General features: G+C 39.2%; 2 protein-coding genes across 2 annotated transcripts; both read left to right on the top strand.

The window, feature by feature from the left end:
• Positions 1 to 12,988: 12,988 nt before the first annotated feature.
• Positions 12,989 to 15,496, top strand: hoxb10a (homeobox B10a). The gene is made up of 2 exons (XM_061225032.1): positions 12,989 to 13,601; positions 15,222 to 15,496. The coding sequence occupies exons 1-2, from the start codon at positions 12,989 to 12,991 to the stop codon at positions 15,494 to 15,496; spliced, it is 888 nt and encodes a 295-aa protein (XP_061081016.1).
• Positions 15,497 to 22,324: 6,828 nt separating this feature from the next.
• On the top strand, positions 22,325 to 26,366 carry hoxb9a (homeobox B9a). The gene is made up of 2 exons (XM_061225033.1): positions 22,325 to 22,958; positions 25,881 to 26,366. The coding sequence occupies exons 1-2, from the start codon at positions 22,445 to 22,447 to the stop codon at positions 26,114 to 26,116; spliced, it is 750 nt and encodes a 249-aa protein (XP_061081017.1). The 5' UTR covers positions 22,325 to 22,444; the 3' UTR covers positions 26,117 to 26,366.
• Positions 26,367 to 27,028: the final 662 nt, after the last annotated feature.

Genomic DNA, 27,028 nt, shown 5'->3' with positions numbered 1-27,028 from the left:
TAAGAACAGGCGTTTGTGTTTGACGTTTCCTCGATGTTTGCAATCAGTTTATTTTCCCCACAGGACAGAATGTTGTGCACCAAAATCCAAAAATCCGTAATCTGCGGTAGGTCTAACATAGGCCTAATTAGCCTCTGTACAGCTCCAAACATTGAGCATACATTAATGTTCTCACGTTTTAAGTGACAAAAGGTTTAAATTCAATCGAGATATGCCATCTATCTTTGTGTTTCAGCCGCACGCAACGTGGGCCACGAAAATAGAAAGTATATGCATAGAGCAAATACAGGATGGGTGAGGACTAAGAATTCGACTGAAACGGGAGGGGAGAAGGGGAGAAGTCAAAACTGCGTTAGCCAATAGACCAAAACAATTATTTATGAATGAAAATTATTCATGACTCAGGAACAAGTAATCCGTTTTGGATAATGATTCTTAGTAATGAAAAATAGTTTCAGAACAATAATGTTCACAGCTTTCATAGCAAGATTTGAACATAGACTGCAGAAAAAAATATTTTAACCAATATCTTCACTTCAAATGTTAAGCAATCAGCAGTATCGCCGATACATCACATAACGTTACAATGCATTTCAGCCAGTAGCCTATATATTGTATTCATATGTTATATCTTGTGCAATGTGTGTCAGCTATCACGAGAATAATCTAAAAACATATTTTGAAAGTCTAGAAGGCCTATATATCCTAAAATGTTTACAAACGTGCATCCTACAGTACACACGATGGAGTAGGCATATATAAAAACCGATCCAAATCTGATACTATTAACTGATTTGGATACGACTCAACTTGGACTTTCGTATTTTCTGGCCCGATCGCAGAAATAGTCTTTACTGCATTACTGTAATTGGCCAGTCTTTGCAAAGCAAAACGTGCTCAAGTGAAGCTCGAGTGTAATTAAAATATTGAAATAAAAACGCTCAGGTGCATTTATCATGGCTAGGTAATAGAGAACCACTTAGAGCTGGAGACGAGTAGCCAAGCTACGATGAACCATTGCCTCCAGACATACAAAATCAAAGGGATGAAGAAATAAATATTTAACAATAATAATTAAATTACTGTGGTTCTACTAGTAGAAAGATCAAATAATTAAGCAAAATAATGTTTTGTTAATCGTTTATATAGCGCCATCAAAATAGCTTAGCCGAACCCTGATCATTTTAAATCCACCATTGAGATACCAAGTAATCTTATTTAATAATCGCCATAACTTTCACCATCGGCCTAGCCTACACCACAGGACAAGAAACAGCAAGTCGCTTTTCTTGTCCAAGGCTTTGATGGATTTCCTCCAAGCTTCTAAACCCCAAACCTCAAATTGGCAACGACAAAAGCTGAAAAAAACTGTTGAACGTATTTAGACAAAGGCATAGTAGGCTAAATGCAAGAAGGCAAAATCAGGAAGTATACTAGCAAAAGAAGCCAGTCAGTTTATTTTTTATTTTATTTATTTTTTTAGCAAGTTCATATGGCTGAGAACCTTTTCTTGAGTTTCAGAATCTTCTCAGATTGCCGGTTAAGATAAATGTATTCAGAGGATAAATTGTGCTCGAATGTGAAAAGAAGAGAATCCGTTTGACTTCGGAAAACAGAACTAGAGTCGCAACAGTTCTGGCGACTTAATGAATAGGCGAAACAGACCATCCTTAGCATGATGTTCATTGGAAAGGAATGTGCGCTTGCTTAAATCGAGAACAATATAATTTCAAGGCTATCCTGTAAAATAGGCACGGCGTATTGGCATGCAAAACACAACTCATCTGTGAAATTTTACGGGGCACTCCAATTATGCCAAGCTTATAAATCGACGTTGTTTGTGGAAATGACTGAGGCATTGCGTCGTGATGAACTGGATGCAGTTTCGATTAATTTATTTAGCGTGATGTACTTACATTCTAAATAATTGATCATCATTGCGCTTTGACGAATGTTTCCCATTTCGTATCCTATATGTTCATACGAAACATTCTGATCGCACGCAGCCTGCTCTGTACGTACATAAAAGTACACAACGCGTCAGAGGTTGGCAGCTAGAATTTGAAAGAAGGCTTTCTGAAGCGACAGCCCGTGGAAAGGGATTCTCGACATGGGGCAATAATTAGCACACATTCTTTAGAATGAATACTCTAAGGACGATGGCTTTTGAATTTTACCCAAAGTAACATTACAACACAGAAAATAAAAACATATTCATATTCAACCAGGCGTGAAATTCTTATAGCCTATACCAAGACTAAACATAGATCTGCATTCATGAAATGCAACATGTATGCTAACTCAGAGCGTTGTTTAGCCAGCTGGATTAATGATGTAGGAGTAATGATAAACTCAGGGATGTTGTGGCGGCTACAGTGCCCGCAGGCGGGAAAAGGATGTGGTGCACATGTACAGCGGTCGTTTTTGCGAAGCACCTTCAAATCCAAAGAGCAATTGACCTCCCTCCGCCTTTTGTCACCAATATGCACATTTTGGGGTGTTGTAAAAAGGCGCAATTTTGATTTATAGCGTGGTTGGCGATGCCAAAACTTTAGGATACCAATTAGGAGTGGAAGCCCGTTGCGCATGAGCAGGTGGTTGAAGTAGCGGATAAAAATGGAAGGAAAAATGATACATACTCATCGGTGAATATACCAAATATTCAAATTATTTCTATGTTCAAAACCTGAAGACAGAATGGAGTTTTTTTTAATAAGAACGCACTGAAGCGGGATAAGGCTCAATGATATGTTAAAGTGGCACACTCAGCTTTTGACATACGTCTAATTCCGCAAATTCTACTAATTCCGTCTAAATCCGCTACTTCAAACTTCATTGCAACATGTAGATATTTTATTAAATAAATTCACGATAATAGAACATTTTATATCAACTTAATTGGTCAAAAATGACTTTCCGCTTTGGAATAAACTGAATATTTCTATGCGGTCGAGTTTATCATGAGCAAGGTACTTGTTACGTCACGCAACGTGAAAAAATATTTCACAGAACTGGCTCACTAACGCCATCTCTTGTCCAGATGGAAGATATGCAGTACAAAACAACCACAGAATTCACAACTATACACTCAGTGAGCACTTTATTAGGTATATATTAGACTTTTTATTGTTATTATTATTATTATTATTATTATTATTATTATTATTATTATTATTTCTTTCTTTCTTTTTTACTTCGGCTGCTGTAGCCTATCCTCTTAAGAGGTTTGATGCGTTGTGTGTTCAGAGATGCACTTCTGCATACCACTGTTGTAATGTGTTATTTGAGTTACTGTCACATTCCTGTCAGCTTTGACAAGCCTGGCCCTTCTCCTCTGACATCTCTTATTAACAACGCCTTTCTGCCTGCAGAACTGCTGCTCACTGGATGTTTTTTGCTTTTCGCACCATTCTCGGAAAACTCTAGAGACTGTTGTGTGTGAAAATCCCAGGAGATCAGCAGTTTCTGACCCTGTCTGGCACCAACAATCATTCCACTGTCAAAGTCACTCAGATCACATTTCTTCCCCATTCTGACATTTGGTCTGAAAAACAGCTGAACCTCTTGACCATGTCTGCATGCGTTTATGCATTTAGTGGCTGCCACATGATTGGCTGGGACACACCTGGGGACTGCTGGAGACGTTAGCCCAGGATCAGGATGCTTAGAGAACCCTTGTTGATGGCCTATGCCCCAGAAGGGGTAATAGGCGTAAATCAAAACCAAAAATCAAAATCACATGATTGGCTGATTAAATATTTGCATTAACAACTTGTACATGTCTACCTAATACATTGCTCAGTGAGTATTTTAAAAAAAAGAAAATAGTAATTGCAATTCTTTGACTGCAAACATTTGAATGTATGAGCTGAAAAATCCTTCCCTACTTGTATTTTTAAAAACCGAGGTGTTTAAATTACAGCGGAGATTCCACACCCAAACTAGAAAACTACAGAATTGTTCCTGGTGAGGGCAGCCATATTGGCAGGATCTAGGATGCACCCGTGACCCGGGAACTAGACCTGTAGTCTGAATTGGTGTGTTCTGAGTTAGCATACAAATTCCTTCAGTTATTCTGCCATTTTAACTGTTGCAAGCATCTCGTTGACTGACAGGGTGGTCGTCACGGAGGAGAGGTTTTTGGGATGTGGTAAGTGGAGCCAGATGCAGGTAACACCCAAATCCCAATCATTTATTCATGTGATTTATATGTGATAGTACTGGGGTTTCCGAAATGCTATATATATAACAGGAAGGCTACCAGGCTATTGTCCTCACTTTTGCCTATCTATGAATCTCTGATGATGTTACACATTAAGATCAGTGTTCATGTGTCTCTTTGTGTGTTCATGTGCTCTTCATGTGCTCTGTCGTACCTTATTTAAAGGTACAATAGGTTATTTCAGACTTCCAACAGCCAAGAGAGGAATTTTATCCCTCCCCCTTCTCTGTGAATGTGCTGACATCAAAACGCCACTGGCTGCGGCAATTAGAACCAATTTTCAACCAATGAGCTTGAATTATTGTCCCGTTAAGACAATGTTTTGGTACCGAGTGTTGGGCTGTCAACTGCCTATTTTGAAACCCAAATTTAAAGACTATGAACACAGGCAAAGGGTGAGTCACCATGTCAGTGATCGGAAGGGATTTACAATGGTCTTGGAACAATGTTTTAACACAAAAATCTTACCTAGTGTACCTTTAAGAGCCATCATATTCTGTGATTATGGCCTACCGTGGCAAAGTTGTAGCCAGCAACAACAAAAAAGGCAGGAACTCTGACCTCCAGCTTCATAAACGACACTCTCTTACCAGTACCCCCTTTTAACACAAAGCAATTGAATGTTTGGCCAAAAAAAAGAAGCACGTGGCTTTATTTGAACTATTATTATAATCGATTATAATGAACTGTAACATTCAAAATACATGCAGTTGAATGGCCAACTTAAGATCGAAGCGTGAAGATGCATTTCTACACACCATATAGAGTGAATTATTGGCACCCTGGAAAAAAATGCACAAAAATACTGTAAACTAAAAAATAATAGTTGTTGACATGAGCTTTATTTTCCAACACGTGTGAAGTAGTTTGCTTTGATACTTATTCAATATAAATAAGAACTTTATTTCCCCACCAAACAGGTTTCACACATATTAGCACCCCTGGTTCAATACTGTGCAAACACCCCAGGCAAAGCTGTTAGTCTTTTCCTATAGTTTGTGAAAAGGTTAGAGAACACATTTGGAGGGATTTTTGACCATTCCTCCGAGCAGAACCATTCAGAATCATTGATATCCTTAGGTTTGGGCTTCTGGACGCCAGTCTTCAGTTCAGTTCAGGTTTTTGATGGGATTTAAACATCAATGTTTGAACATAACATATCAATTATTATCAGTGTGGTTGATTAAGGGTGCCAATACTTCTGGAGCCCACTGTATATACAGTGAACTCCTAGATTTGTAATCAGACAATTCACATGTGGTTAAAGTGCAGATTTTCAGCTTTTATTATCGAGTATTTTTATATATTTTGGTTTCACATATGTGGATGTAGAAATTACAGCACATTCTGTCCATGGTCCCCCCATTTAAGGGCACCATCACATTTGGGACAAATGGCTTCTGATTAGTCTGGTCAGAAACAGAAGTCAATCACTTTCTTAGTGCAGGTATAAGAGAGTCTTCCTTAGTGCAGGTATAGGTATAGGGTGGCCTGTAGCGTAGTGGTTAGGGTAAACGACTGGGACACGCAAGGTCGGTGGTTCTAATCCTGGTGTAGCCACAATAAGATCTGCACAGCCATTGGGCCCTTGAGCAAGGCCCTTAACCCTGCATTGCTCCAGGGGAGGATTGTCTCCTGCTTAGTCTAATCAACTGTACGTCGCTCTGGATAAGGGCGTCTGCCAAAATGCCAATAATGTAATGTAATAATAATGTAAAGGTATAAGAGAGCTTTCCAGTCTTGATTCTAGGCTTTTGGTTGCTTTTGGAAACTGTTATTGGCATTTGCCAGCACGGGGACCAGAGATGTGCAAGGCAGCAGGCCTTTCAAAATAAACTGCTTGGTACATCTTTAAAAAGGGCCCTGCTCGTGGGGGTATTTTCTTTTTTTATTAATCATTTTTTTAATGTATCTTTTGGGCCCCATTCTCACACTCATTCACACATTCAACGCTCAGCTCTGTGTATCACTACTATTAATAAAAAGTGCATTGCTAATACTTCAATACAATTAACATGAGCGCAGGACTTCACGTCAACTGTGGCTAAAGTGCCATTTTTAGTGAAGGCCATCATGATAATATTCAACTGGACGTATCCGGTCCTGAACCCGTCATAAATGGGCAAGTACAGACGAAGCGATGCAAAAGCGCGAATATAGCACAAGGGCAAATAGTCGTCTTGAAAAAGGTTATAGTCCCTTTAAGTAATCTCAGTGCAATGTGTAGAGAGCAACTATCACCTCCTTCACACGCTGATGAATTATGTGGTTTGAAACGGCCTTTGAAGGAGCGGCTTCCTAAACTGTGTTACATCGCCACCTGGTGGTCACCATTCAGTATACCAGTCTGAAGGCAGTCACCCTCAATTTATTCCTTTTACCATTTAAAGGAAAAGGCCTATGTCAAACGCTACTCGGTTCTTTTTCTCAGTGACGTAGCTGCACACATAGTATTTACAGTAAGTGCTCTCCACCTGCGACCTCTGGGTAAAATGTGGGGGTTATTGCCTATTGACGACAAGCCTATCAATTAAGATTCCAAATGTAAACGGGAGTTATAATTTGTAGTGTTAACCTAAAACAGTTGGCCAGTGTGTACATGAGAATTGTACATAACTACTTCATAAACACATGCACTCATTTATGGCGACCGTTTTTTTTGCATGACTCCATAAATGAGCACCAACGTGCATTTAAAAAAAATAGTTGGCCTGTAGCAACTATTGTTTGATGTTCGCTTTCCTGCTCAGAGTACTCGTAAGTACGTTTCCTGTTTGTGCGCAGACGATACTCGGGTTTTCACCATTGTGTAAAGGCACTTTCCTCTGTAATTTGTTTCTCTTTTGCAATTAACCCAGAAGATTATCACATCGCTAATTTGATTGTACTTGGGCAAGGAGATACAGTGCAGCCCCGGGTCTCCATGTTCACGGTGAAAGCGAACTATTGGCTTGAGATAAAGAGGAAACCTGCGAGAAATAAATATTGTTTTGCTTTTTTCTTTAATTTCTAAAATAATGTTTCGTATCTAAACGATGAATTCTTAAATGATTAGATTAAATACAAACATTCCATGCCACGTTACTGCAGACTGCACTTTGAAATATATTATTTTACCAGTGTTTTAATCACAGTTTAGGCTACGCAGTTAAACCATTTTTATGCATGTTTTCAGTATTATTACTCTTTGTTAAGAAATATTAACAATATAGCTAATAATGTATTTATATAGACTATATATATACATATACACTAGCCCACATAATTAAATAACGGGGAATCAGCAGAAGGCCAAACGAATATTTTTATATATTAATAATTTTTTAGGAACAAAAGTAAGAATACCAAATATAAATATTATAATAATTACTCTAGACTCATCCTAACATCTCTTGGAAGGTCAATGCTAAATGAGACGACAATCAAACCTAAACTCAAGTACTGAGTCATGAAAAAAACTATTCTATTTAAATAATATCTAAACTATACTAAAATATACTACTATAATATCTATTTCAATATGTGATGTTCCGGTGGGAATAATATTCGGCTTTCTTGCTGTGTTGCAGGCGGAAGTTGACGGAAAAGTCATTTTTATAAAAACATTTCCGAACTGGCGAAAGGAATTATTTTTAAAGAAAAAACATTTAAACATTTCCCACACTAAGGGTACATTTTGTTTAACAGCAGCCAGTAGTTATTAAACCACCCGATTAACCGGATTCTTATTTTTTACTAATTTCTAAAATATCCTCTGAGTAATTTAAAATGCTTTGACTAAAATTGGATATCTATTTTTTAAAAATTAAAAAATAAAGAAAACGCACACACACACGAAGGGGTATGCATGTTGCCTATGTACGTATACATATGCCCATATAGACACACACACACACACACACACACACACACATACACACACACACACACACACACACACACACACACACACAGTTCCCTGGCCGCGTGTCTGGTGTTTGTGTGTTGTTTAGCCTATTTTAGTTCCGCATCAGTATTATTTGAATTTCTGATGCTCTGGGCGAACAAAAACGGAATTGTCTAGTTTGTCCACAAAATGCTAAACATGATTCAAGTGTCAAATGCGTGTGGCGCGATACAGGGTAATGTTCAACTTCAAACATATGAATGCGAACTTGCATGATTCGTTCAGAGTGTGTTGGCTGAGAATGCTCTTCTTCCCAAAAAAAGTCCGTTTACCTACACACACCTTTGTATTGTGCAAAGGCTGCTTATAGGAGCATCTATAAAGTCTATCGTGTACCGTACATCTACACTACAATACTACGTTTTACCTTTTGTCTGTACGGCCCTATGACTGTCTAGTTTGATCTCTTTTGGGGATGGATCAAGGACGAGCAGTTGCTTGTTTTACAGATAGGCAGATGAGTAGATTTTATCGGATTATTAAATATTACTTCCAATGCTACCTTTTTAGTTTTCCCAGGAGGTCAATCTGTACACGGAACTGAATGAAAATTTGTATTTGTTCACTAGGTTCGGGGGGGGGGGGGATATTGCAATTTGATTGGTTACTGAAACGAGTGCCCTTTTTTCCTTCCTAGTGCGTTCAAGGACGGAAGCCGAGCTTGTTCGCGTTCATGTCCGTGGGCTACCCTTTTGTTATTTTAGCCAGTGCGTTATGCAGGTAACTGTAATGTCATTCCAAGCTGGCTTTTCGACCAACGTTACGAATTCCAAGATGGAGCACCATGCATCAATAAGTAACTGCATTATCCTGCATTACCATGATTATGAGACGAAAACAGCGACATTTTACGCACTGTAAGCAAAGGGAAGGAAACGCAGCACAATAACATGTTGGGCGAGCTATTTCAGTGATGCAAAAGAAGGTATAGAGCTGGAAAAAGAAATGGATACGACTTAACCCGCAGATTCAGATTCCCAGCTATGACGGTAATGCGTGAAATGTAGGCTATACTATGCCTACGGACAACATTCGCTATTTTAGTTTTTTTTTCCTGGGTTTATTTATCCAAGTAAAGTGTAACATATTTGATCGCAATAGGCCATCGCGTCATATTTTCTCAACATGGACCTGCCAGACATTTAAAAAAAAAGTTTCAAGTTTACTAGAATCTGTGTCGTTAACCTGTAGGTTTCTGGTAGCTATCGATATATGGCTATAGTACGATTTTAGCCTTTTCTAGGCACAATTAGACTAGCAAAAACTAAAACAAAGACAAACTAATAATTATTTGTTTTTACGCATGAACCGTTTTCTTTTACACAAATCTTTAATTATCATGGTTAGCCGAATTATTTAGTTTAAGAACCTCACACGGACAAGTATAAAATAACTTTAAAAGGAAAATAAGCCACCTAGATGTAGGCTAATATCGGTGCTTTTGGGAAAAGGAAACACATTAGTATGTAGTATTACTTTACAAACAATAGCCTCTTGCTTGAATTGTCCAAAATACAACGACACAGGGTAAATGTAAGATTTTAGAACTAACTGGACGGGTCGTACATAATATTGGCTTGGATGTCATTATTCTTGTCTTTAATTTTTGCTAACTACATTGCAAAGTCTGTGAAGAACGCAACAAACGTCAAAGCCAAAGGCGAAATCATTTTCAGAAACCAATATTTGAGTGCGACGTAGGCCTAAAAGAAAATTAAACATTCTCACACAGAAAATAAATGAAGGATAACTTACAATTTAAGCCAAGCCTCGTTTGGTAACCTACATATTGCTTGGTAGTGGTCCCGGGAACCATTAATGTGCTGTGCCATCAGATACATTTGTACAGATCGAATAATAATAATGCCAATACGAGATGTTTTGTTTTCGGGATATGCGCTTCAGTTCAAAATGGGGAATCTTCAGTCTTCGTGTCACGGGAAGCTGCAAAGCAATGCGTTTGTTTTAAACCTGGTGTATAATAGGTGTATAATAGGCAATTGTGTTTAATCAGTGTTACAATATAACTTCTACGACGTGCCCTTGTGCAACGTGTTATTGTGAGTGGGTTTTCCGTACCTGTCTGTCAACATGTGCTCTTGCAAATTGTCAGTTGTTTATGCGTAAAATGCAGGGTAACAATTCATATAGCACATGCACTTCATAAATAAAATAAACGTCTTGAAACATATTTTCGTTTATTATAATATGCGCTTCTTTGTTTGAAGGTCAGTATGCATACAATGTGATATACACTGTACCCAAAAGGGAATGTCATACTTGTGAGGTTATGAAAAATTATTACAGTTGCCTTAAATGTCATAATGGTATCCTTTCAAGATGGCCCACGTTCATATAAAGAACATTTTGTTAAAATAAGATTTGTATAAATAAATTCGATTCTTGATTGATGGCCGGTTTCCCTCTGAATATGAGGCTATTCACATTAAAATTATACAGAGAAATAATTAATGAATTTTAATCACACACTATTGTGTGCTTTGGAAATAGCTTCAGATTCAGCATTTCGAAGGTTCTAGAATTCTCCCAACGTGTAGGAATGCTGTCTATACGGCGCTCCCCCAATCTGCATTAATATGCTTGTTCTCGCTCTCGTATATGCATTCTAACGTTCTTTAGAATTATAGCGACATCTAGAGGTGAACTAGTCCATTTTTTGGCTCAGCCTTTTGTTTATATAACATCTTAATACAAAGAAACGGCTTGATCATTGCCTATGTCTTTTTTTTGTGTGTATCTTCTTTGTGATTGCCTATCTTTGTTCAGTGCTATGGCTGAATTTATAATTTTAAGTGAGTTAGTCGTAGCAGCAAATATTGCCCTGTAGGCCAAGTTGAATCTCGATTATTTTGGCAATAAAATGGCTAGTAATGTATCATTTATCGCACAATAAAGATATGGACACTTCTGGGTTTATAGCGACAATTTAGTGGACTATTCACGTATTATTTCTAGTGACTGAATGGGTGGAAAAGACAAGACTGTTGCACAGATAAGATTGAAATGATAGATTTGATGGAGCGTTTAGATTTGTCCCATTGCGCAGAATACATTTCATACCAATGGCAGATAGTTTTGGTTAATATCTGTTATCAACGATAAATAATGCAGCCTAATATGTAGACAGTCACAACATATTTTGCAGCTTTAGATTTAGGCCTAACGTATCACAATTTGATACGTCCGGAATTTAAGGCGGGACGTTCATTTCGTTTCCTTGGACATTAGTCATTATATTTCAGTTGCAAACGCAAAATATGTTACCACAAATGATTGTGCACAACAGACTAACAGCGAGGATTGTGTGTAGAAAAAACCATTTAAGAAACTACCTTCTATCTCCGCCGAAACACACTCTAATTTATTGTGGCAATGTTGTGATTAGAAAATATAGATTTTTAAATGTACCTTTCTTGTAGCTTCAGTCTCCCAGTTAAAATGTGCATGGTAAAAACGGCACGGCGGGCTCCAAAATGTTTTGATTAGCTTTTGATATCGGCCTGCTTTAGTGGTAAATGATTAACTCGTATTATCCTGTTGATTAGTTGTCCAAAACGGCGTAACTTGTTTCCAAGCTGTAGTTTTACTTGGTGGAACTATTTGTACTAATGAATTATTAGGATTTTAGCACTGTTGCTATTTTTAGACTTCAATATTTCAGATACAATTACTTTTTAAGGGAGCATGTTCCAATTAATTCCTAAAAAATGGTTTTCTAATGATTCAATCTTTGGTCATTTGTTCTTCGTCGTCAGACATCTGTGGTGCTATATTCATTTTCTGTGTATTTTTATTTAACCGCGTGAAGGCTCAAGCAAAATGAATTGAAATACATAAAACAAAAGCCAATATTTAATCTGCAGTTTCACATGCTATTTATTGAACTGTCGACTGCAATCACAATGTGAATAACCCATTGCTGCATTTGAAACAAGCAATAGAGCACGCATTTTGCAATATTTGCTGGTATTTTTCTATTCTTATTTTTAGATTTGAATGGAGAGGGGGATAACCCTCTGCTTTGCAGTTTCCTATATTCACATTGCTTAGCATCCAGTACAATAGGAGAGGTCCCATATAATTTCAAACAATATTACATTTTGCAGGGAAACAAACAGAAAAGGGCCCTTGAGCGCACGACAGGGGTAAATAACTACTAAATATATTGTCAAATGTGCACTGCAAAGAATATATTCATCTGAATATGTTTATTTGATCATCGTTGTCTTTGCATAGCCTCGTAAACTGAGTAGATGCTCACGAAAGAATGTGGCCGGATGATGTTCAAAATAGTTTTGGTAAAGGCATATCTGGCTGAGGTGATCAAATAGCTCCGTATCCGTGGGTTTTCTTCCAAGTGTCCACACCCCCCAGACGCGATACAGTAATCGTGTTGGAGGGGATACGAGAATAAATATGACATCTGCAACCCATTATAAAAATCAATTAAGCGCGAGGGTATGATTTGGAGACGCTGCGTCTTGAATTAAAGTAGCACTGCAAGGGGCGGAGTCTTTCTGTAACCAATGTCCTATTGGCCCCCTCACAGGAAGCAGCACGCAAACGGCTGTCTATTTGAAAAGCTGATTGTGAAGGACTCAGGTTTGCCGTTGCCAAAATATTTCCCAGCAATGTCATGCTCTGAAAGATCCGTTTTCACTGCGTTTTCCGTTAACTCTTTAATAATCGGCGAGCGAAAGGAGCCCTCCGACGCCACCTATCAGCCCGGCAATTCTGACGAGCACTGCCATGTCCAAAATAGCTGGGGGTCTGTTCCAAATGAAAGCATACGCGGGGAAATGAACCAGCACCAGGAATCGCCACCGCAGGAAGGCACGGCTCTGCTTCGACACGAATTCCACCAGGGGCTGGCAAACTGGGGAGAGCCGCGCGTGAGTCCTGGCCAGGTCGGCGCGTGCCATTACAGTGCGCCAAACAGGAAAGACGATTCCTCCTACTTCACACTGGACTCGGACAAGCCTTCTAATAAACCACTGGCAGACGTTTCAGCCTTCGCCAGACTAATGACAGACGCTGGGTCCATGGGCATCGGCGCGGGTCCCATACACAACTACTTCGGTGCAGAACAGCAATCCTACTCTGGGCCGAAATTCCTCGAGCACAGAACTCAGGACGTGTCCTCGGCGTGTCTCCCGGACGCGTCTCAGTTAGATACCCGACAGTTGTACAACCTGAGCTTCCCCGTCAAGCCTTGCCTTGATAAAAAGCTCGTTAGCGATGACTTAGAGGTCTGCAACACCGTGTGCCCAGCCCAGAGGAACAATACTACTATCATCCTCACCCTCAACAACAATCACAACAACGAGGAAGAAGTAGACCTAGGTTTACGGCAAGAAAAAGCCCTCTCAGAGAGTCCCGACGGCAATAAAACTCCCAGACAGCAGACACAAGGTGGGTAAATAGAAACGTCCTAAAAGAGATAAAACGGAATCATTGGCAACAGCCACACAGAACACGATTCTTTTCGGCTGAAACAAGGTGATTTTTATAAAGGCTATAAACGATCCTTCCTGGTAGAACAAAAAGGGTACCACGGGGTTCAAAATTAATTTATTGCACGGAATCGCCCTGGCTAGACTAAATTGCACTCAATTTACGGAGCTCTTTGGAACATCAAAACAGCGGAAGGCTCTTTGTGCGGCGGCAGTTAGAGGAGACCAGGTATGCAATTAGATTGAAAACAGGCATAGAATGGGAATACGCTTCAACTTACATCTCCAAAATATTCAAGGCAACTTCGAGGTTGCCGTCATTGCGCGGCGTTATACAGCGGTATGGACTAACGCAGTCACATTAATTAAATGAATCGTTAGCTCCAAAGAGAAGGGTGTTGGGGGGGTGGTGGGGAATCAAAGAATTTAAACGTTATATAAATTTGTCTTCAATTACCCTTTTTTCCCTGACACCACATCTGTGTGAAATGTTGTCTTGTTTATTTTAATGTAATAATACGATTTTCTCATTCCCTTCGATTCAACATGGTCATTATTGACACTATTTATGTTTTCCACATGCAACATCGGGTTTTAAGCTCATCGTGTGTGTGTGTGTGTGTGTGTGTGTGTGTGTGTGTGTGTGTGTGTGTGTCAAGGTTCATAAGTGAATGACATTACATAATTTTGGACGGGATGTAGTTACTGTAGCCTACTGCATGTTATGTGCAAGCTTCTTCAATTGTACTGGTTTCAAACTGTACACTGACAAAATGATAAGTAATGTTCAAACAAACAAAAAATGCACATGCATTTCTTGCCATTTCCTTGAGTTATAAACCTTATGCAAAAAAAAAAAAAGTATCACACGTACACCCCCCACACACACGCACGCAGGCAGACACACACACCCACACTCACTCTCTCTCTCTCTCTCTCTCTCTCTCTCTCTCTCTCTCTCTCTCTCACACACACACACACACACACACACGCGCTCGCGCGCGCGCACACATATTTTCTCACATGCAATTCATAATGTTCAGTTGCTAATAATATTGAATAATTCAGTCATTCAATTAACATTTGTCGTTAACTTTGAACTACAGAATAAAGAAAACAACTCCTCTTTTTTGTTCGTCAAAGTGAATGACAGATGTTGATTGAATCCCAGTCATGGCCTTCATAGTCTTAGTGAGAAGGAACAGTCATTTAAGTCATGTCTAATATATATGTTGATAAAAGCATTTACAAAACATAAATACCTTTGATAGTTTTACTCAATGTACTCTCTGGTCTCTCTTTATGGTGTCGTGTGTGCCAGATGTGGGATTTATTCCTGTCCTTCAACGTATAAACAGGGTAAATGTTGAGACCTTGAGAAGGAACGGTGGCATGAATATAAAGAATCGTAGATTAAAAACCTGTCCCTCGCACCATAAATGCAGAAGTGTGCACGACTTCTGCCAATCTTTTATTAGCTGAAGTGTTAGCCTTAGCTAGAGCGGCGTCTCAATTACAGGCTTGTTCGTTAAAATGCTGATGATACGTTTTTTATTATTATTTTTTTTCCATTTGACAGAAGACAGGAAATTGGAGAACGTTCCAGGCGGATGGTTGTCAGCGAAAGTGGGAAGGAAAAAGAGGTGCCCATACACAAAACAACAAACGCTCGAACTGGAGAAGGAATTCCTCTTTAATATGTACCTGACTCGAGAGCGCCGCCTGGAGATAAGTAGCTACGTCAATCTCAGCGACCGTCAAGTTAAAATCTGGTTCCAGAATCGCCGGATGAAGCTTAAAAAAATGACCAGAGAGCATAGGACCCTGGGCGTAAATGCACATTACTCTATCTGACACAGTTCTAGAGAATCACAATTCGCACGGCACAAAACGAAAACAAAAATGCTAAGCGAAGATGGAAAATGGAAAAAAAGGGTAAGGTTAAATGAAATATCCTACAATGAAGAACAACAGTACATATCAGCATAACGGCCTACATGTCTGACAAAAGGACACGGTCTTCGCTCCGTATTCCAGGGCCACGTGTGCCCCGCGACACAAAATACAAGCCCCTTTTAGTACATTTCCAAGCACTTGTCATTTGAATGTTTTTCTCTGTCGTTTGCATGGATTCAGTGGACACCTCAAAGATATTATTTGGCGCTCTGAAGATGTGTTGTTTACAGCTCGTGAGTATGAAAACACAGACTAATGCCTATTCTCTTTTGAAAACGACCGTTAAATAGCCTTTATTTCTTTATGTTCGCACTATTTTATTTATTTCAGATACTAGAGATATTTAAGGAATACTCATAAAATGTCAATAAAGGAAAAACAAATGTAAAATGTTTACCAACTTAAGCACAGTGTAGTATTGGGGGGAATTAACAGTGATGCTTTGGTTAGAATACGTAGCGGATACAGGCCAAACTGAAAATATTCACCAGTTCACTGCTCCTAATAACGGGGAGTTCTGTGAATTCAAAATGCGAGCTCGAATGAATGTACTATAATGTCTATCGCCAACTGGTTTCTCGTATTTTGCATTTTGAATTTTGAAAATCCCTGTAATTTTTTTATATATAAATGTTCTTTTTATGTTATGACCAGTCGTTGCGCTGGGTAGGCCTATAATGTGCTGAAGGATAATCTCTTCTGATTCAAGTATTTATAATTGCGTACATTTTTCAACGGTTTCTAGAAATTTGACAAATCCAGCATATTTGTTTCTAAGGAATTTGTCTTGTGTAATTTAATATCAGTGATAGACATCTTAATATAATGCTGTGCTAAGGATGATCCATCACATTGGGGAACTGTAGTGTGAACCCGTGGGCATTGGCCTATATTATTAATTTTGTGGAATGTGTTTTGGAACGCAGTGCTGCTTCCAATAAAGTTAGGTTTAAAAAAATAAGGGTGTACAATTCGTCGACCAATTTTAGTATGACCACTGTTTTCACACCTGAACTTTTGACCACTTTGTTTAGCTTTGAATATGATATAGAAATGATAGCATCCGCCCGACTGATTTTAAGGTTTTTACGTAGGCCCAACTGGTTTTGAGGAAGGATGGAGAGAAGGGTGCATACAGACTGAACAATTGAAGTAATATACATCAACATTTGAAAATATATAGACAAACTGTCAAACATACATATGTATGGCCATTCCGTATAAGACAATAGGACCATGCACAATATACACTTTACGAATGGCCTGGAATGTATTCCATACTACACAGAAAACGAGGAGATGGAAATTATTCCTGCTACGTGACAGAGTATGCGCGTGTGTGTGTATGTATGTGTGTGCTATATATATATATATATATATATATATATATATATATATATATATATATATATATATATATATATAGTGCAGGTAGCCGAATATTGATTACTGTTCTCATGTGATGTAATTACATTTTAGAATTGTATTAGGAAAATGTGCGTTCTGTGTTACATTCATGCGACATTCTGTGTTGTATAATTGTTACTCTTTTGTCTGTCTGTACCTTTGTGTTGTCCGAACCGCCATGTTGAGACTGCACCATTTTAAACGTCACCGATTGGAGGAGACTCCATAAAGTGAAGGGTTTTACTTCGTGGCTTGCAGCATCTGAGACAAGCTGTATGTATCTGTAAAATACATTTTGGGAGCAGGCTATTTTAGCTGCAACAACGTCGCCTTCTGAAAGCATCAACACAGTGTTTTCGTGCGTAATTGCATTTCGATTAAATAACATTGACTATTTTTTTAATTCGAAATTGAAATTCGGATGTCGGTTGAAATTGGTTTTACTGGAATACTTTGATGAACAGACAAACTTGTCTATCAGACCTTGGTCATCACTTATCGACTCCTTTATGGCTAAAGTTACGTATTCCGGCGACATTTAATTCGGGCTGAACTGTAACCTAGCAACGGTGTTGCTGGACTGACGCCGGAGGTATATCAGATGTCACCGTGGAGACTTGTCCAATGGCAATCCTGCATCGTCTGAGTCCGAGCAACTTTTCGCCTTTGAACCCAAGGAGGACCCTGCTGCTGTGTGTGATTTAGGTAGTTTCGAGTTGTTGGGCTGCAAGTTTAATATCACAGGAACCTGAAACTGCCTGAATGACGCCAGTTGTGCGCCCGGTGCAACGGACTCTAAAACGGCAACGTATCAGTACCAATATGAAGAAACTGGAGTCTTATTTTTCTTTGGAGGGATGAATCTTCCATTTTGTCCAAATAAAACTGAATAAAATCACATGTCAGTCTTTCAAAGTACATGTAGATGGTGCCCTTTTCTTTTTCGTTTGCCATATGCTTTATACGAAGCTTTTTGGAAACTTGAAATATTGCATGATATTTTTTATTTATGTTCCCTGATGCACTTGGGTATGATGAGCATCCATTTTGCTATCATCGGCGTATTGAAGCACAGCGTATAATAACACTAATAACCGATAATAAATCAACACCTAGAAAACATAGAACCCGGCTTACTTTCATTTTCAGAGTATTTTTCACAGCCCGTTGGGGAATAATAAGATAAAATGTGTTCCATTTCCTAACACAAATACACGAAGCAGTATTTACACGTATTCGGAATTACATACCTGTCAGTGTGTGTCATTTAAAGAAAAATCAGTGACGTGACGTGTTCCGCAATATTTACCAACGAAACACAAGATAGCAGATTTTCAAAATAGCATGCAGTTTATTTGGACAAAGAACTTTGCACTGATCTCTAAATTGAGTACACCCTATTGATACGCTGTAAAGAAACAAAGACAAACAAAAATCCAAATGAATCCATATCACATTTATGATTTGTACTTCTGTGTTCTGCACAATGGCGACACCACCCTGTTTTAGCCTATTAATAAATTATCGCAGTTTTTCTATACAGTTGTTCTCGATATCTACGCTAGAGACGTAGCCGAGGTGTTGGTACCTCTTAAAAAAGGCCCAACTGAAATATCAAACAATCTTTATAATCTTCATTTAAAAATAAAGCAAATTAAGAATATATAAGCAAAAAACCTTTGTGGATAATTGTGTAATGCGTGTCATATACATACATACATACATACATACATACATACATACACACACACACACCTAACTGAACAAGTAGTAGCATATATGTTTTTGCTGACGCTTGAATTTTTGTTTTGCTTCAATCCGCAAAAAAAAATCATGTTATATCTTAAGTATTAAGTCAATGATCTTCTCAATCTTGCACAAAATAGTGTTATACATCTTCTCAATACGTTTTCTTGCACGAAATAGACGCTGACCACACATTTTTATATTTACTCTTCTGAAGCGAAAATGAATCACTGTTTCAGTAGGCTATATACAATGATCGTGGAGGTGACGATTATAGTCATTTGTAATATTATTATTATTATTATTATTATTATTATTATTAGTAGTAGTAGTAGTAGTAGTAGTAGTAGCAGTAATTATTATTATGAATATTATTATTATTAGCAGCAATAATAGTAGCATTAGTAGTATTTCTAGATTTATTTTATACTATTATTATTGTTGTTATTATTCTATATACATATTATTATATTATATTAGTATTATATTATTATTATATTATTATTGTTAGTAGTAGCTTAGCCTACAAGCTCCTATTCTAAAAAAAAGAAATTACACAATGACATTTGGAAAGACACTACATCCTCTCAGTTTTCAATTATGGAGACCCATAAGGCATGTTTTTGAGAACGGTATCCATTTAATTGCACATAAACATAAACATTCTATATTTTACCTTCGATTCTTTCGGCATCAGGAAATGTACACAGTATACAACTAACATGTATTTTTGTTAAAATATTTTCTGACGAAATTGCCAGATCTGCCAGATCCGTCGTGGAAAACAGTCCGCGCTGACCTTCGAGTGCGGGCCAAAGGTCAAACGTTGCACTTAAGATAGGTTACATCTTCACCATCCACGCGGCTAGCTGACTTTTTTTTTCCCTTCACTTTATTTTTTGGTGCAATCCGGTTGATAGCAAACAATCCACTTTCAATATTGTCACCGTTGCATTAAATATCCACAAGTAATAAGTACACCGAGGTCTAGGAAATCAATGCCAATATATCTTTATCACGCGAGGGGTCCATTATTGTTCCTTCCCGTTATACTTGCATTCTCTCTCTCTCCCTCTCTCTCTCTCTTTCTCTCTTTCTCTCTCTCTGTCTCTCTCTCCCTCTCTCTCTCTCTCTCACACACACACACACACACACACACGGTATACTGATGGATCACGGATATAATGCATGCTTCCCTAAATGATATTGGGCGAGTTATTTGAACCCACGATTTGATTCTAAATAGATATAGGCTCTACTAAAATTAGATTTTAAACATTTAGTTCACGGAAACCAGGTCGTAACTAGAATATAAATGCATAATATATTATTTATAAGAACGGAAAGGGCACAATACCTAGACTGCAATGCATAAAACTGAAAATACATAAGGAGCTACAGAACGCGCTATACACAAGGCATATAAGAACGACATAGTATTCACTGTAGTCACGGAGTTGGTTTGTATTTAACAGATCCCAAACTTCCCATGAAACTGATTACACAGTAAATGAGGAATATTCCGCGGAAAATATAGAACAATCTAATGAAACACGTGTAATTTATTATTTGTTTGGCATGAGAACAGAAATGCACGAACGATATGGATATTTGTTTGTGAGTGAATGGGCTGAAATCGCATATTTATGGACGTCTGATTTAATAAAATACGACCGAGTCATACTTTTGACGTTTCCCCGTGTCATTCACATTCGAATAGTTCAAGCCATTCTATTTTTGTTGCAGAAACCCACAAGGGCAACGCTATGACAATCTGTTAAAATGACCAGTAAACATATAGACTATTCAACAGTTTACGCTTTTGATTTTTGAATGGCAAGAGTTTATGTGTTTATGTGTTGGTGAAAATATGTATCTCGTAAAACTGCCGGGAAAAAAAATGTTTTCCAAAAAGCTAGGCCTATGTAACATATTTTCTGACTGAATGTGTCTAAGGCAGCTATGTGATTGAATATAATATATCGAGCAAACGGTGCTAATTGCAAACGGCCAGTGTAATCCTTGTTAATTAAACATTTAAATGTATTTATACAGGCTGCATTATGTTGGAATATTTAGATGTCATGTCAGAAAAGGAATGTTGGTTGGATTTGTTTGCCTCCTCCCAGTTTAACATTGGGACGATTCATGCAGTCTGAAACTCAACTGGATTTAATTAAAACCCTGGGCTTATGTAACAAGTGTGGTTTGTAAAATTATTTCATGAAACATTCACTGAACATTTTGATTTGTAGGCACTTTAAAGGTTTCAAATTAGAACGATACAGTCGATGTCACAATCTAACTGAACATTTAGAAACTCACAATCAAGTCGAATAATTTTCTCCCTAAGGATTCGATGGCTAATGCATGGGCATAGAAAAGTGATTGTTTATATTAGCGCACTGAACACTCGCTGTATCTTTTCCGTTTCCAATGCCACTGTTGAACGCAAGACCACCGCAGCGTGGATTCTGGTCGTCCCGGCGCAGAAATAAAATGGTTCCTTGCGCGGAGGGACTTGAGACCAGTAAAGAGCACATTCGACAGCACCAGAAACGCTTGGGTGCGCAGTTGTGCCAGGTCATCCGAGAAACGATCAGAAAAAAAAAAATGAAATTGTATTCCGTTCCCGACCCGCAATGCCCTCTTTAACATTTTTTTGTTTGCATGTTACAGTTTAAGTCTCACGCGTTGTGAATCTTGATTCTCCTCGTATTTACATTGTCATTGTGGGTGTGAATGCAGCGAACGAACGTTTCCTCTTTTTTTCCAGACGGAATGCTACAACGGTGCCTTTTACGGCTCTCTCCACAGGCTGTATATCAAGTCTATAAAAATCAAAGCCGCCCGATGTAGTTTTTATTATACTATTTAACTACTGAAAAGTGTAAGTAGTTTCTTCCACAAATACAGAGGGGACGCCAAGAACTAGTGTTTAACGCACTCGTTAAGAAAAATGACAGTTAATTTTCCCCAATAAATCGCATTTTACATGGACGTTCCTAACGTAGAAAAAAAAAAAAAAAAAAAGCTGCGAAGCAAATTTGAAACGCATCCAAGAAATGCTATCATGAAACCGATAACACGACTGAATACACTCAGGTGAAAGTGATAAATAAAATAATAGAGATCTTAATTAGATTTTAAAAACGTCACTTCAAGCGCTCACACGCCGCATGCAAAGTGTTTTAATCATCCCCGAGTTCAATCATAATATCTTGTCATTTTGCGAGGCATGTATCAGTTATACTCGGGTGCCATTCTCGCGTTCATATTTGCGCTGTCTGGGCTGTAATGGTTTCCATATGCATTCTATATAATAATGTCAGAGCGACGCATAATTTAACGAGATAGACTATTTGGCGGATACTCTAGATATGCCGAGATATATGGGCTTAATCCTGTTTTGCATATTACATAAACAAAGCAATTTATTTAGAGAGGGAAATATGGATAGCGCGAGAAGAGGAGAGCTCTGGGCAGCCCCTCGGCGGATTGATTTACGCCTCATTGACGCTTTATCAGGCTCACGAAAAAAAAGTCTGTCCAATCAGTTCGCTAGGAGCGAGCAGCTCTGCATCCGTGGCTCTACTTTGTTGGCGACCAAGTTGAGAACAGTAGCATACAAATTTTAGTTCTGTCCTAAACATTTTTACCCTCAATGAACCGCGTTTTGTATAATGTCCGAGAATGTCAATTTCTGGAACTCTCAGCAATTATTATGTCGATTCCATCATAAGTCATGAAAGCGAAGACCCGACTACAGCCAAGTTCTCCGGTGTACAGTACTCCAGTTCCAGGCAGACGGCAGAACACAGTGACCATCCCGAATTCCCCTCCTGCAGCTTCCAGCCCAAGCCACCGGTTTTCGGCGCCTCCTGGAATCCTTTTAGTCCCCACGCCTCCAATGGTTTGCCCGCAGTCTACCATCCTTATATTCCGACTCAGCCCGTGCCGTCGACGGACTCTAGATACCTTCGCACTTGGCTTGAGTGCGCCCCAAGGTCCGAGTCACTGGCCGGACATGGGCAAGTAAAGCTCGAACCGCTTTTGGGACATCTCGGGGAACCCCCCAAAATCGGAGGACACGAGTACATTTTGGAGTCTTCCTCGGCTAGAGAGTTTAATTCCAATCAAGGCTCCGGCTTCGAGGACAATAAGGATGTTTGTGAAGGTAGCGAGGACAAAGAAGGTGCAGATCAAAGTAAGTTATAAAACGAGGAAGTAAACAGTCTGTAAAACGCTGTCATAAAAAAAAGAACAAAGGGCAAGACCTAAACGCACGGAGAAAAAATCGGCTTGTTGTAAAACCCATGTGTTACAATGTTAGTTCAAGTATGCGCATTTTCAAACGAAAACTCACGTCCACAGATGCATTTGACGAGCTGTTACGCAATGCACTTGCTTTAGTTTTAGCTTCTGTGTGCCGCGGTGTGTGATTTGCACGGGATTGCACGTGTTTGATGTTTATTATTTAACTTGTTTTGTATGCATAAAAGGGCACTTCGTGCCAAAATCGTATTGTGTTGTGCACTCTGAAATACTACTTTGTGAATAAGATATTTTCTCGGGATCTCCGAAGACTCCGAATACTGTTATTATGGTTTCTGAAGGGCCGGTTCGTTGTAACCAAGCAACTTTTAGCTCTCAATGACAAGGTATAACCAGCGTTATTTGGCGACAAAAAAGGAAAATGCTTTAGAGTATGAAATTGTTTTCTGGAAGTTGTCCAAGGTTCTACACGTGTAAATGCATATACTGGAGAATGGGACTGCGGTGCTTTGGGAAGATTGATGTTTTACGCCACACGTAAACCGACTTATGGAAAGGGAGTTAATACGTTGCCAGCCTTGTAGTATACGTGAACATTTCTTTTCCATCAGTAAACTAAAATATTTCCCCACGAGAGACAAGACAACTACTGGCAACAGCCAGGTCTGTATGTCTGCTTAACAGACCCATTCTAAGAATGTCACATCGTGGTGGTTGAATGCTTGCCCTGCCCGCATCGTACAGCGTATTTGGGGGACGATAGGTTACGGTAAAATAGAGACACGTTTTAAGAAATCTTTTCCAAGCCTGTTATCTAACAGTTGACTGCGTGATTCATTAGGCCTTGCGCTGAGCCGGGCTTGGACAAATACTGGGAACCAGAGATAAAAGAAAAATAAGATATTGGCGACATAATTCAAATAAGAGGGGGGTCAGCTTCCTGAATGGTGGTCATTTCGATATAGCCGTCTTCGACTGGTGTGGAAAAACACTGTTTATAATTCAATAAATGGCCCTCATACAACACGAACCATAAAAGATAGTGAAAAACAGCAATTCCCTCTGTGTTTCCCTGGGCGGGATTCCAGGATAAACTACAAGCAAGGGCAATGAAGTTCAGAATTATACGTCCCTCTTTGTGCTTGCAGTGGCCCATGAGCGAAAAACCATTATTTGCCCCTGAAGTTTATTAAGCTATAAGGGTAACAGGCACCCACGTTAATTCTGAAATGGAGGCACCAAGGGACATATAGCACACGACGAAAAAAGGAAATAAAACACTACGCAAACTTTACGGGGAGAGATACACGAACAAGCCGCAGCCCGGAGGTGAAAAAGGCCATTGTTCAGAACACTGCATCGCAACAGCGACTGGACACCTTCACAAATGTGACCGTGGCCGTTTCGTGCTGTTATGGTTACTTGCCAAACAAGTTTGCGTTTTTTAAGGACACAAATCTGTTTACGTATAAATCAGAGATCCGGGCTGTCTTCAAAGTATTGAGATAATATGGCCTCCCCCGACTTGTCTGGGGCGCATAGTGTTGCGGGGCATATATCATCCTTTGAAGGGTATTTCCCTTTAATCATATGAAGAGAATTGCGTCAGAACACTTGGGATATTGGAGACAGGTGATGTGCACGGTCAAAGCGTGGGTTTTTGGAATTTGAAGGAATAGACATTCCCCAATTGTGAAATAATTTGGTGGGGGGTTCAGCCCATACTTGTGCATCCTAAAGCTGCCCTAAAGCGACATCTTTGTAAGTTATATGACCTATTGGACAACCGAAAATCAACCGTTCACTCATATTTGAACCCCAAAGGTTGTTGGACTGGATTACAGGTATAACACGGCACATATGCGATTTTGGGAAATTGTAGAAAGGAAACTTATTTGCGTGGTACAAAACCTACTTCTCCCTCACTGGCCCCTGGACAGTCGCGGTAGCCGTGTTGAAGGCCATTAGATGGAAGTCTGGCGCTGTGTGTTGAAAATGCGTTTGAAATCATAATGGAAAAGGGCTAAATTGACTGCGTCTCCCCTAATACCATAGTTCTGTGCGCAATCTTTTAGTGGATGTTCGTAAAGGAAACATGCATTTGGATATGCAAGTTCATTCCTGCCAATGTCTCAGAGGAGACCAGCATCCCTGGGAAAGACAGCCCATTACAACCGACCGTGTATCTCCCCAAAAAGAACTGCAAAAAAATGTGCTGAGGGCAGCTGCATTAATGGTTGGGTTTCCGGTAATGGTCTGACAAGACATTTATAGTTTTAACACATTTGCTTCTTACAACGCGACGAAGGCGCCCACACTTCTGGTCAAGAGGGTGCTATTTTGCGAGGACTTTTCTTGTAGTGCTATAGAATGCTTAAAATGAATTTTATAGAATGCTCAAAATTAACCCGAGTATGAACAAGGGGAACGCAGAGCATTGTTCAGTCGTAGCAGCGTTGGCAATGCGCATGCATCTCACTGTTTGGCGCTGTGCAAGTACAAATACGCCAGTAGAAGCCCATTTGAGGTATTCAGAGGGGCATCGGTTATGAGTTTCTGAAATACCTAGCCCGAGTTTTGATTACTCCAGTCTTACTAGTATCAGAAGGTTACTTTGGAGCTGGCGGGGTATAGCACTGTTAGCGTCAGTTCATTGTTACATACACCCACAGACAGCTCACTGCGCTGTACTTGCAATTCATTAAACGCAAATAAAGCATATGTCATAGGCCTACTTTCCCCCAGACAGGTACACATGTCAATTGCGTGCGAGTGGTTTGGAATTAGTTGTATGCACATTCCCGTGTTTTTTGATATTGATTCGCTAAAACCCTGCGTTCGATATTGTTTACAGATGACCCATCTGCCAACTGGCTCCACGCCCGGTCATCTCGGAAGAAGCGGTGTCCGTATACGAAATACCAAACCCTGGAGCTGGAGAAAGAGTTCCTCTTCAACATGTACCTCACCCGGGACAGGAGGCACGAAGTATCGCGCCAACTGAACTTGACTGAGAGACAAGTTAAAATATGGTTCCAGAATCGACGGATGAAAATGAAGAAGATGAATAAGGACCAGCCCAAAGATTAGTCCTGGCATGGTCAACAACCCCCCTCCCCGCCCCCAACTACAAGGATGGATTCCGCTCTAAAAAATCTCTCCCTCTTCCCTACACCATGAACAGTTAGATTAGTAGAATCTTGTGCGTTTGTTTTTCATTCATATTTTCGAAGAAAATCCCATTATAATGTTCTGTAATAGTTTGTGAGTTGACCTTAGAACAGGTGTTTTTTATTTTAAATATGTAACGTTGATTATTAAAAATTCATATAGACCTAAATTGCTTTTTTGATGATTCAATCTCTCTGTGCTTGTATATGAAACGTTTGTAGGTAGATGTCATTTTAAATAACTGCCCTTTGTATGAACAATGCACGTATCGTCAAAAACGCCATATTAATATTATCATTATTAGGCCAAATTGTGATTGAGCCGCCAAACCATTTTGAAGAAAGTATGCAGTGTTTGAGAGACGGTGGTAGTGATCAATTTCATATCAGTTTCACATTACACATTTTAGACAAATAAATACATGAAAATATACCTCAAGACTGTCCATTCCTAAGTATAAGGTAGGAAACTACATTTTCAATTTTAAACAAACGGGACAAATTATGCATCCTTTAAAATACATCGGCCTGTAATGTCAAATACATAAATTCAGCAGTGGAGATGCGCGTAAACCGCACATACACCCAGTGGTTATTTTTTATCTGATAACTGTAAACTTGATATAAGGCGCTACAAGCACGATTACAAGCGCATTCTCATCAAAGGACCGTGTGCCGAAAATTGGGCCTCTAGGTCCGAAGTGGTCAGCAGAGTGGCACAGTTTGTCACCGTGGTAGTACATACACAGGCCCCAGCTTAAATTAGATTGAACATTGTTTTTTTTTCTTTAATAAGAAATGTTGCGCAAACATTGAAGTGGATATTTAGTTA

The sequence above is a fragment of the Conger conger genome, chromosome 16 (assembly GCF_963514075.1).
Source record: "Conger conger chromosome 16, fConCon1.1, whole genome shotgun sequence".
In the NCBI taxonomy this organism is placed as follows: Eukaryota; Metazoa; Chordata; class Actinopteri; order Anguilliformes; family Congridae; genus Conger; species Conger conger.
Note: the sequence above shows the minus strand (reverse complement) of the source record. Positions and strands in the feature narration are given on the sequence as shown.